The sequence below is a fragment of the Aquarana catesbeiana genome, linkage group LG04 (assembly GCF_042186555.1).
Source record: "Aquarana catesbeiana isolate 2022-GZ linkage group LG04, ASM4218655v1, whole genome shotgun sequence".
In the NCBI taxonomy this organism is placed as follows: domain Eukaryota; kingdom Metazoa; phylum Chordata; class Amphibia; order Anura; family Ranidae; genus Aquarana; species Aquarana catesbeiana.
The window spans coordinates 43230177-43242655 of NC_133327.1; the positions used below are offsets into that span (position 1 = coordinate 43230177).

Here is a 12479-nt window from a genome sequence, read left to right on the forward strand (position 1 = left end):
CATAAGAGCAATTTTCATGAACTGGCAAGCAAGTGTACAACAGACCATCCACAAAAATGAGAGTGTAAGGTACAAAGGTGATACCTGGCTGTCATGAGTGCTGATAAACATCTAATTTAAAACCAGAAGGCTCTTGCTAAGATTGTGATCTATGGCTCAACATGTGTTCAAGGAAAGCTGGCCATACACTGATCGAAATTTGGCTGGTCAATCTGGGACTGGCAACATTTTAATCAGTGTGTGGGCTCCCCAACTCAACAGAAACTGATTGTTTAGCTGACTTTTGTCAAAGGGACATGCAGCCAATCAGCTCCAGCTGTTGATTAGTGTAATACAACATCCCCATGGGGGGAGTCTGCCATGCACCTGGCTGAACGAAAAATAAATTACCACATGTGGCCACATGTATAGCATACCAAGCAAGCAGACCACGTATTGCAACACACAGTTTAGCATGGAGGGCTGTCTTCGGGCACCTGAGTACATACGTAATAGTATCAAACATAGAGCCCCGTGGCTGATTTCTTTTTTTTTTAACTACAGGTTGCAGTGATGTGATAATGTTATACACATTCAGAAGACAGCCGGCTCAATTCACTAAGCTATAGCACATGCCATGAAGATCATTGCCATGAAGATCATTCCTTTCTGCTGATGTGCACTATGTCATGGAAAATAATGACCATTATGGTTTATTCATCTGAACCTATTACATAATAAAACTGCTCATTTTGGTTCACAAAGTTTAAAGAGGCTGAATTTTTCCCGCAGTAAAGAAATGCTGGGGGGGATTAGCAGACAGTATGACAGAGAAAATGTGCACTGTATTCAGACTAAATAGATAGGTGGAGTTTGGAACCTGGAAAGCATAGAAGTTTTCAAAGACGAAACAAATTCTAAATAGGCATGCTGAAACTTTTACAGATAGGGAAAGAGAAAAGGAAAAAGAGTGGGAAAAAGAAAGGGAGGAAAATGGGAGAGAGGAAGGAAAGCTACAATAGAGTAAGGAAGGGCAAGAAGGAAAGCTAGGAGAAAGAAAGGAGGGAAGGAATGAGAAGAAGGAAGGAAGGAAGGAATGAGAAGAAGGAAAGATAGAAGGGAAGAAGGAATGAATGAGAAGAAGGAATGATAGGAAGAAGGAAGGAAGGAATGAGAAGAAGGAAAGATAGAAGGGAAGAAGGAATGAATGAGAAGAAGGAATGATAGGAAGAAGGAAGGAAGGAATGAGAAGAAGGAAAGATAGAAAGGAGGAAGGCAGGAATGAGACTAAGGAAAGATAGGAGGAAGGAAGGAAGGAATGAGAAGAAGGAAAGATGGGAGGAAGGAAGGAATGAGAAGAAGGAAAAATAGAAGGGGAGAAGAAAGGGACAGAAGGACCAGGGAAGAGAAGGAATAAAAAGGAGGAAGTCAGGAAGAAAGGAGAAGAAGGCAGGCTGAAATAAAGAAGAACAGAAGGGAAGGTAGGAAGAAGGGACAGAAGGACCAGGGAAGAGAAGGAATGAAAAAAAGGAAGGAGGGAGAAGAAGAAATGAGAAGTAGGAAAGATAGGGGGAAGGATGGAAGGAATGAGAAGAAGGAAAGATAGAAGGGAAAAAGGAATGAATGAGAAGAAGGAATGATAGGAGGAAGGGATGAAAGAATGAGAAGAAGGAAAGATAAAAAGGAGGAAGGAAGGAATGAGAAGAAGGAACGATAGGAGGAAGGAAGGAATGAGAAGAAGGACAGATCAGAGGAATGAAGGAAGGAATGAGAAGAAGGAAAGAAAGGAGGAAGGAAGAAATGAGAAGAAGAAAAGATAGGAGGAAGGAAGGAGAAGGAAAGATAGGATGGAAAGGAAGAAGTAGAAGGAAAGATAGGAGGATTGAAGAGAAGCAGTAGAAGAAGGAAAGATAGGAGGATGGAAGGGAAGAAGGAAAGAAAGAAAGAAAGAAAGAAAGAAAGAAAGAAAGAAAGAAAGAAAGAAAGAAAGAAAGAAAGAAAGAAAGAAAGAAAGAAAGAAAGAAAGAAAGAAAGAAAGAAAGAAAGAAAGAAAGAAAGAAAGGACCAGGGAAGAGAAGGAATAAAAAGGAGGAAGGCAGGAAGAAAGTAGAAGAAGGCAGGATGAAATAAAGGAGATCACAAGGGAAGGTAGAAAGACGGGACAGAAGAACCAGGGAAGAGAAGGACTAAAAGGAGAAAGGAAGGAGAAGGAAAGCTAGAGTATATAAAATAAAAAAGTATTATATACAAATAACAATAGTGTTACAGAATACAGATTGTGACATACTCACTTTTCAGGCTGTCGGGGGGTAGAAGAGCCCCTGTAAAGTTGAGCACAACGGCCACTAGCAGCAGCGATAGAGGAACCATCCTCATTTTCTCACTGGATGTCTCTGTAAGAACACACATATATCTGATGGAATCAGCCATTGCTGAGCCAGTCTGAAATATATAATACCTAACCTCTGATACAAATTAAACAGGAAAGGGACTATAGGATGGGTCTATATCCCTGGCTAGGAACCCATCTAGACAGCCGGATATCCTCCAGTGTTTAACTGTTTTTGGGTCCTTTAACATGTGCATGATACTATGCCTACCACTGATAATAAAAATATATTTTTCTGCAGCATAGGCCAATACTCCATTTTTTCTTAATAAGTTTTAAACCTTCTTAAAACTTATTTTAGATCATTATTTGTGTTTAATGGAAACTCCAGGCGGGATACATTCACCTCTCTGGTGGCCTCCTACCATCCCTTCATTCTAGAACTTCATGTGTCTCCAAGCAAATTAACTTTATTAAGGTGCAAATTGACCAAATGTGTAAATATTGCAGTTAATACAAATGCAAAGTACAATCGTCAGAAAACAATCAGTGTAAAACAGTGAGATCAATATGTACAACCAATCAATAAACAGCAAAGAACATAAATAAATAAAGAACAGATACATTCATATTCACTCATGATCTGTGTGAATGACCAATGTGAAAAAGTATGATTGATGTGTACCACCAATCAATAAAAAAATGATAAATATTAATTGAAAAAACAAGTTCATATAAGTTTGTGTTCACTCCACTCTCACTTCACTTGATCCATGCAGATGTATCCGTGACCAGTGTTGGATTTAGAATTCCAAGGAGAAATATTAATCTGGAAAGGCACACAGAGGATCGTCACTAGGAATCCCCAATAGGTGCATTGCTCACTATGTGCTTTTTACGAGGGCCAAGGAAGCCCTAGGTGTTGACACGTGAAGGTGTTAAGAGTTAACGGCACCCCTCGCACATTTCTCTTCTGTCTGCAGATATTTGAACCTAGCTTTAATTTAAAAGAAAAAACTACCAAAACAAAGGACTTTTTTTTTTAGTATTTAGCAACGGGCCCCCTTTAAAGCCTACTGCATCCTCGCAAAGGACACTGGGAACCGTCCTTAAAGTGACACTAAACTCTGGTTTAACCACTTCAGCCCCGGAAGGATTTACCCCCTTCCTGACCAGAGCACTTTTTACAATTCGGCACTGCGTCGCTTTAACTGCTAATTGCGCGGTCATGCAATGCTGTACCCAAACGAAATTTGCGTCCTTTTCTTTCCACAAATAGAGCTTTCTTTTGATGGTATTTGATCACCTCTGCCGTTTTTATTTTTTGCGCTATAAACGGAAAAAGACCGAAAATTTTGAAAAAAAAATGATATTTTCTACTTTTTGTTATAAAAAAAATCCAATAAACTCAATTTCAGTCATACATTTAGGCCAAAATGTATTCAGCCACATGTCTTTGGTAAAAAAAATGTCAATAAGCGTATATTTATTGGTTTGCGCAAAAGTTATAGCGTCTACAAACTAGGGTATATTTTCTGGAATTTGCACAGCTTTTAGTTTATGACTGCCTATGTCATTTCTTGAGGTGCTAAAATGGCAGGGCAGTACAAAACCCCCCCCAAATGACCCCATTTTGGAAAGTAGACACCCCAAGGAAATTGCTGAGAGGCATGTTGAGCCCATTGAATATTTATTTTTTTTGTCCCAAGTGATTAAATAATGACAAAAAAAAAAAAAAAATTACAAAAAGTTGTCACTAAATGATATATTGCTCACACATGCCATGGGCATATGTGGAATTGCACCCCAAAATACATTCAGCTGCTTCTCCTGAGTATGGGGATACCACATGTGTGGGACTTTTTGGGAGCCTAGCCGCGTACGGGGCCCCGAAAACCAAGCACCGCCTTCAGGATTTCTAAGGGCGTACATTTTTGATTTCACTCCTCACTACCTATCATAGTTTTGAAGGCCATAAAATGCCAAGATGGCACAACCCCCCCCCCCCCAAATGACCCCATTTTGGAAAGTAGACACCCCAAACTATTTGCTGAGAGGCATGGTGAGTATTTTGCAGCTCTCATTTGTTTTTGAAAATGAAGAAAGACCAGAAAAATGTTTTTTTTTTTTCTTTTTTCAATTTTCAAAACTTTGTGACAAAAAATGAGGTCTGCAAAATACTCACTATACCTCTCAGCAAATAGCTTGGGGTGTCTACTTTCCAAAATGGGGTCATTTGGGGGGGGGGGTTGTGCCACCTGGGCATTCCATGGCCTCTGAAACTGTGATAGGCAGTGAAGAGTGAAATAAAAAATTTACGCCGTTAGAAAGCCTGAAGGCGGTGCTTGGTTTTCGGGGTCCCGTGCGTGGCTAGGCTCCCAAAAAGTCCCACACATGTGGTATTCCTGTACTCAGGAGAAGCAACAGAATGTATTTTGGGGTGTAATTTCACATATTCCCATGGCATGTTTGAGCAATATATCATTTAGTGACAACTTTGTGCAAAAAAAAAAAAAAAAAATTTGACTCTTTCCCGCAACTTGTGTCACAATATAAAATATTCCATGGACTCGACGTGCCTCTCAGCAAATAGCTTGGGGTGTCTGCTTTCCAAAATAGGGTCATTTGGGGGGGTTTTGAACTGTCCTGGCATTTTATGCACAACATTTAGAAGCTTATGTCACACATCACTCACTCTTCTAACCACTTGAAGACAAAGCCCTTTCTGACACTTTTTGATTACATGAAAAAATTATTTTTTTTTGCAAGAAAATTACTTTGAACCCCCAAACATTATATATTTTTTTAAAGCAAATGCCCTACAGATTAAAATGGTGGGTGTTTCCTTTTTTTTTTCACACAGTATTTGCGCAGTGATTTTTCAAACGCATTTTTTGTGGAAAAAACACACTTTTTTAAATTTTAATGCACTAAAACACACTATATTGCCCAAATGTTTGATGAAATAAAAAAGATGATCTTAGGCCGAGTACATGGATACCAAACATGACATGCTTTAAAATTGCGCACAAACGTGTAGTGGCAACAAAATTAATACATTTTTAAAAGCCTTTAAAAGCCTTTACAGGTTACCACTTTAGATTTACAGAGGAGGTCTACTGCAAAAATGACTGCCCTCGATCTGACCTTCGCGGTGATACCTCACATGCATGGTGCAATTGCTGTTTACATTTGACGCCAGACCAACGCTTGCGTTCGCCTTAGCGCGAGAGCAGGGGGGACAGGGGTGCTTTTTTTTTTTTTTCTTTATTATTTTTTTGCTTTTTTATCTTATTTTTAAACTGTTCCTTTCATTTTTTTTTTAAATCATTTTTATTGTTATCTCAGGGAATGTAAATATCCCCTATGATAGCAATGGGTAGTGACAGGTACTCTTTTTTGAAAAAAATGGGGTCTATTAGACCCTAGATTTCTCCTCTGCCCTCAAAGCATCTGACCACACCAAGATCGGTGTGATAAAATGCTTCCCCAATTTCCCAATGGCGCTGTTTACATCCGGCGAAATCTAAGTCATAAAATGCTCGTAGCTTCCGGTTTCTTAGGCCATAGAGATGTTTGGAGCCACTCTGGTCTCTGATCAGCTCTATGGTCAGCTGGCTGAATCACCGGCTGCATACTCAGGTTCCCTGTTGAGACAGGAGAGCCAGAGAAAAACATGGAAGACGGTGGGGGGGGGGGGGCATTCCCTCCCACGGCTTGTAAAAGCAGTCTAGAGGCTAATTAGCTGCTAGGATTGCTTTTACATGAAAGCCGACCGCTGGCTGAAAAGAATGATACCAAGATGATACCTAAACCTGCAGGCATCATTCTGGTATAACCACTCAAAGTCGTGAATGGCGTACCTGAAGACAAAAAAATGGTTAACAATAAAGCACAGTAAACGGTAATGTATAAAAAATTGCACACCTGAAAAGCAAACATGATAAAACATAATAACAATAAAACATTGCAGAATAGAATACAGTAAAAAAGAGCAGAACAATAGAGAGAGAATAGAGAGAGAGAGAACAATAAAACGACAACTATTTTTTTTTATTTTATATTTTTGTTTGTGTTTTTTTTTTTTTTTTTACACTTTTTTTTGTAACTGTAACTTTTATAACTGTAACCGGTTCCAGGTTCGGGTCTCTCAAAATGCGATGGCATCTTGGGAGACCCTGTGAAAGTGTGTCCTAGTCTGTGCAATGCTGTACCCTACGCTAATACTCAGCTAGTGAATGGTAGCGTTCAAAACATTCACCAATGCAAAGACCAGGATTGTCAGGACAGGAGGGACAATAATAGCGGGTGTCACGCCTATATCCGCGCTTGCTGCAGACACGACATCTTTTTTGGGGGGTTCGTTGGGTAGGGGTACTCGGGAGGACATAAAAATGCCTCTCATGCAGCCGACTGCATTTGGTTGGGGATGTGAATGGGGGAAGTACGGCGCTGCAGAAGCGGTGTGTTCCCAATTAGGATTGGCGAATGCAGCAGGAAGGGCATTATGGGCATGACGGGCCTGTGTTTGTCTTCTTCTTGGTGGCAGCGGGACACTACTTGTGCTTGCCACCTCACCAGCTTGAACTGCACTTATGGGACTCGCCACGTCACCAAGTGTTACTGCAGTGCTGGTTTGACTACGACCGGGGTGTACTAGGCCACTGGTGCTTGCCAGTTCACCAAAACGCTACCAAACTGTTAGCGATCGCAGGGATCAGGCCTGACTCTGCGAACGCTGCAGTTATGCGTTTAGTGTTTTGTAAGTGACAGTGATCGATCGATACTGCACTTGGGTGGGCTGGGCTGGGCCGGGCGGAGGGACAAAACGCAGGTGCTAGCAGGTATCTGGGCTGATCCCACTAACACTGCGTTTTTGGGAACCCTAAACTGCTGGGGACGCTAGCATAGATCTGATCAGATATTGATCCGTTCAGATACTATACCACTAAGGGAGGCGTATGCTGCGTGCGTTGGTGTTAGTGGTACTGGCGCTAATCTGACGCTGCCTGGGGCGACGCATATCACCGCCGGGCGATCAGGGGGCTAAACCTTTATTCGGTAATAAACGGCGGGTGCCCTGACACTATAAAAAATTAACGAACTAACCAGCGTCACCCGTAACGGTTATACGGTGATCAGTGGTGAAAGAGTTAACTAGGGGGCAATCAAGGGGTTAAAACATTTATTAGATAGTATATGGGGGTCCCTGTCGCTATAAAACGCTGACGGCGAACCTAAATATTTACGTCCCTAACTAGTGGAACCAGTGACACTAATACAGCGATCAGAAAAATGATCGCTTAGCGACACTGGTGACGGGGGGGTGATCAAGGGGTTAAAACTTTATTAGGGGGGGTTAGGGGGGTACCCTAGACCTAAAGGGGGCTAATACTCATTGTCCTACCACTTCTAACTGTCACAAACTGACACCATGCAGTAATCAGGAAAAAAAAAACCTGCTTGGTGTCAGTGTGACAGGGAGGGGGGAGGGGTATTGGGGGGGGATCGGGGGTGTAATGTATGCCTGGCATGTTCTACTGTGTGTGTGTTTTACACTTACTCAGATGTCTTCTCTCCTCGGCGCCGGAACGGAAACTGCCGAGCCGAGGAGAGATGACACACATCCTCTGCCTCTGTGTACTATACAGAGGCAGGGAGTTTCTCATTGGCTGGGAGCGATCGCGGGGGGGGGCCACGATTGGATGGCCTCCCCCTCATCTCTTAATCGCTCCCAGACAAATGCCGACCGCCGCTGGCACCGGCACGTGATTTTGCCTGCCCGTGCCATTCTGCTCACGTATATAGGCGTGAGGCGGTCGGCAAGTGGTTAAAAAATGTACAGTGCATTGAAAAGTATTCGTACCCCTTGGAATTGTCCACATTTTGTCATGTTACCACCAAAAAGGTAATGTGTTTTATTGGGATTTTATGTGATAGACCAACACAAAGTGATACATAATTGTGAAGTGGAAGAAAAATGATAAATGTTTTTCAAAGTTTTTTACAAATAACTATGTGAAAAGTGTGGTGTACATTTATATTCAGCCCCCCCTAAGTCAATACTTTGTAGAACCACCTTTCACTGCAATTACAGCTGCAAGTCTTTTTGGGGATGTCTCTACCAGCTTTGCACATCTAGAGAGTGATATTTTTGCAAAATAGCTCATGGTCTGTCAGATTGGATGGAGAGCGTCTGTGAACAGAAATTTTCAAGTCTTGCCACAGATTCTTAATTGGATCTAGGTCTGGACTTTGACTGGACCATTCTAACACATGGAATAAGCTTTGATCTAAACCATTCTATTGCAGCTCTGGCTGTATGTTTAGGGTTTTTGTCCTGCTGGATGGTGAACCTCCGCCCCAGTCTCAAGTCTATTGCAGACACTAACAGGTTTTCTCTAAGATTGCCCTGTATTTGGCTCCATCCATCTTCCCATCAATTCTGACCAGCTTACCTGTCCCTGCTGAAGAAAACCATCCCCGCAACATGATGCTGCCACCACCATGTTTCACAGTGGGATGGTGTGTTCAGGGTGATGTGCAGTGTAGTTTTCCACCACACATAGCATTTTCCTTTAGGGCAAAAAGTTCAATTTTGATCTCATCCAACCAGAGCACCTTCTTCCACATGTTTGCTGTGTCCCCACATGGCTTCTCACAAACTGTAAACAGGACTGCTTATGGCTTTCTTTTCACGACTAATAGTTGTACTGTGGACAGATTCTCCAACCTGAGCTGTGGACCTCCAGAGTTACCATGGGCCTCCTGGCTGCTTCTCTGATTAATGCTCTCCTTGCCCGGCCGGTCAGTTTAGGTGGACGACCATGTCTTGGTAGGTTTGCAGTTGTACCATTCTATTTCCATTTTCGGATGATGGATTGAACAGTGCTCCGTGAGATGTTCAAAGCTTGGGATATTTTTTTATAACCTAACCCTGCTTTAAACTTCTCTACAACTTTATCCCTGACCTGTCTGGTGTGTTCCTTTGCATTGATGATGCTGATTGTTCACTAAGGTCTCTAACAGACCTCTGAGGGCTTCACAGAACAGCTGTATTAATACTGAGATTAAATTACACACAGGGGAACTCTATTTACTAATTAGGTTACTTCTGAAGACAATTGGTTCCACTAGATTTTAGTTAGGGGTATCAGAGTAAAGGGGGCTGAATACAAATGCACACCACACATTCCAGATATGTATTTGTAAAACAAAATTGAAAAACATTTATCATTTTCCTGCCACTTCACAATTATGTGCCACTTTGTGTTGGTCTATCACCTAAAAACCCAATAAAATATATTTACTTTTTTGGTTGTAACATGACAAAATGTGGAAAATTTCAAGGGGTATAAATACTTTTTCAAGGCACTGTATATTCTAGTATGTATTTTTAACTCAGGGAAGTCCCTTGTATTGCTTTCACCAGCCTCCAAATCTCCAAATTCCTATTTTTATTTGTTTTAATTTTTGCTTTTATGATCTGACTTCCTGTTAGAGGATTGGCTACGTTCATTCTCCATGTTACCAATGTATGCAGGAATGTAGACACCCTCTCTTGCTCACTTCTGAGATGGACTATGGGATATGTAGTGTGCATAGAACAATGCACATCATGACCACAACTAACCTGCACTATTCAAGTGAGGGGAAAAAGGAGAGTTTCGGGAGCTCACAGAGGACACTACAAGGAGGCAGAAAAACACAGTACGAAAAAATTTCATGAATAATAGATTACAGGGCCATTAAGTAATGGATGTGTGTGGATTATTTTGGAGAATAAGGATATTGTTTAGTGTCACTTTAAGAAGCCGCCTACGCCCTAACAATTATGGGACCATTGATGCTGTGCACACGTTAACATTGCTGAGCAATTTTTCCATGTGATCTTGCTGCCAGCTTCTGCCATTCTAAATGTCACAGTGTGTTTTTTTTAGCCCCTCTTCACACTACTGTAATGGGGCATCAGGTGTTGCGCCTAGGCCTGTCATTGCGCTTTTTGCACAGGGCAGCCCATTCATTTCAATGGATTGCCCTACATGCAACAAATGCAGGAAAGAAGCTCATGTACCTTTTTCTGCTTTAAGCTTTGTGAATTTTTTAACTGTGATGTTTGCCTCATTTGCTGCGCATTATCGCACTCATACCACCATGCTTTTTGCTTGCTGCTCTTGGGGTGCTATTAACCACTTGCCGAACACTGCACGCCGATATACGTCGGCACAATGGCAGCGGTGGGCATATGGGCGTACCTGTACGTCCCCTTTAATTGGCGGGGCTAGCAGGCGCACGCTCGCACCTACCACGTACAGTGTGACTATGCCCGCGGGACCGGCAGACTCGATGTCCGCCGGTGTCCCGGCGTTCATGTCACGGAGCCGCAGAACAGGGAGATTCCTATGTAAACAAGGCATTTCCCCGTTTTGCCTAGTGACATGACAGAGATCACTCACTGCTCCCTGTCATCGAGAGCAGTGATCGCTGTCATGTGAGTTGAAGCCCATCCTCCCCACAGTTAGAATCACTCCCTAGGACACACTTAACCCCTTGATCGCCCCCTAGTGTTTAACCCCTTCCCTGCCAGTGACATTTACACAGTAATCAGTGCATTTTTATAGCACTGATCGCCTTATAAATAACAATGGTCCCAAAATAGTGTCAAAAGTGTCCGATGTTCCCACCATAATGTCGCAGTCACGATAAAAATTACAGATCGCCGCCATTACTAATAAAAAAAAATTTAATAATAAAAATGCCATAAAACTATCCCCTATTTTGTAGACGTTATAACTTTTGCGCAAACCAATCAATATACGCTTTTTTTTTAATTTTTTTTTTTACCAAAAATATGTAGAAGAATACGTCTCGGCCTAAACATAGGAAAAAATGTGTTTTTTTATATATTTTTGGGGGATATTTATTGTAGCAAAAAGTAAAAAATATTGCTTTTTTTTCAAACTTGTCGCTCTTTTTTTTTGTTTATAGCACAAAAAATAAAAAAACGCAGAGGTGATCAAATACCACCACAAGAAAGCTCTATTTGTGGGGGAAAAAAGGACATTGATTTTGTTTGGGTGCAACGTCGCACGACCGCGCAATTGTCAGTTAAAGCGACGCAGTGCCGAATCGCAAAAAGTGCTCTGGTCAGGAAGGGGGTAAAATCTTCCGGGGCTGAAGTGGTTAACAAAGCATGGCACTGTAAATACAACGCGTGCAATTTTGCGCATGTTCATATGCTACATTGATATGTGAATGTTCTCGCACCCCTGAATCGCTCCTGGTGTTTTGTACGCTAACCTGATACAAATGGATTGACACAAACCCACCTGGTGGAATACAAACAAGATGTTATGTAGAAGCGGTACAACAGATGTGTGTTATGTAAGACTTTCCCAGAAGGAGAAATCTTATGTAACATCTTTACCGTAAGGAGGAGTGAAAAATGTGGCTCCGGCTGTCGGGAAGACCAGGGAGGGGAGCGGAGAGTCGGGCTGTGTACATTGCATAACCATACAAAAAAAAAAAAAAAAAACACGGAGGAGTCAGAAGTCCCTGATATTCAATAGTCACAAAGCAACTCAAAATCTGCTCCGCTGCATTTACTTCTGAAAAGGTTACTGATCCTTTACCGAAAAACTGCCTATGCAGGTAACGGGCATCCGTAGATAAAAACAACTGTGCAGCTCTGACCAAAGTTGAATAATGCCCTTGTTATTAGGGTTGCCACCTTTTCTTCAAGTCAAACCCGAACACTTTAGCGGCGCACAGCAATTTTTTTTTTTTATAGTATAAACTATACATATATTTTGCAATTAAATAACATTTATAATCATATGAAGTTAACCACAAGAGTCCTCCGTTACATCAGAGTCCACAGAGTTTCCCCATTACATCTGAATCCGCAGAGTTCCCCTTTACGTCTGAATCCGCAGAGTTCCCCTTTACATCTGAATCCGCAGAGTTCCCCTTTACATCTGAATCCGCAGAGTTCCCCTTTTACATCTGAATCCACAGAGTTCCCCCGTTCCCCCATTACATCTGAATCCGCAGAGTTCCCCTTTACATCTGAATCCGCAGAGTTCCCCTTTACATCTGAATCCACAGAGTTCCCCTTATACATCTGAATTCGCAGGGTTCCCCTTTACATCTGAATCCACAGAATTCCCCT

The 12479-nt window shown here is 41.9% G+C and overlaps 1 protein-coding gene across 2 annotated transcripts in view; it reads right to left on the reverse strand.

The window, feature by feature from the left end:
- The window catches only part of LOC141139208 (clusterin-like), a 58019-nt gene that overhangs the window by 26536 nt on the left and 19004 nt on the right, over positions 1 to 12479 (reverse strand). For both annotated transcript variants that reach the window (XM_073625127.1, XM_073625126.1), the window contains one exon: positions 2271 to 2372. In XM_073625127.1, coding sequence (XP_073481228.1) covers positions 2271 to 2355 — 85 coding nt within the window. In that variant the 5' untranslated portion in view covers positions 2356 to 2372. The remainder of the gene's footprint in view (positions 1 to 2270; positions 2373 to 12479) is intronic.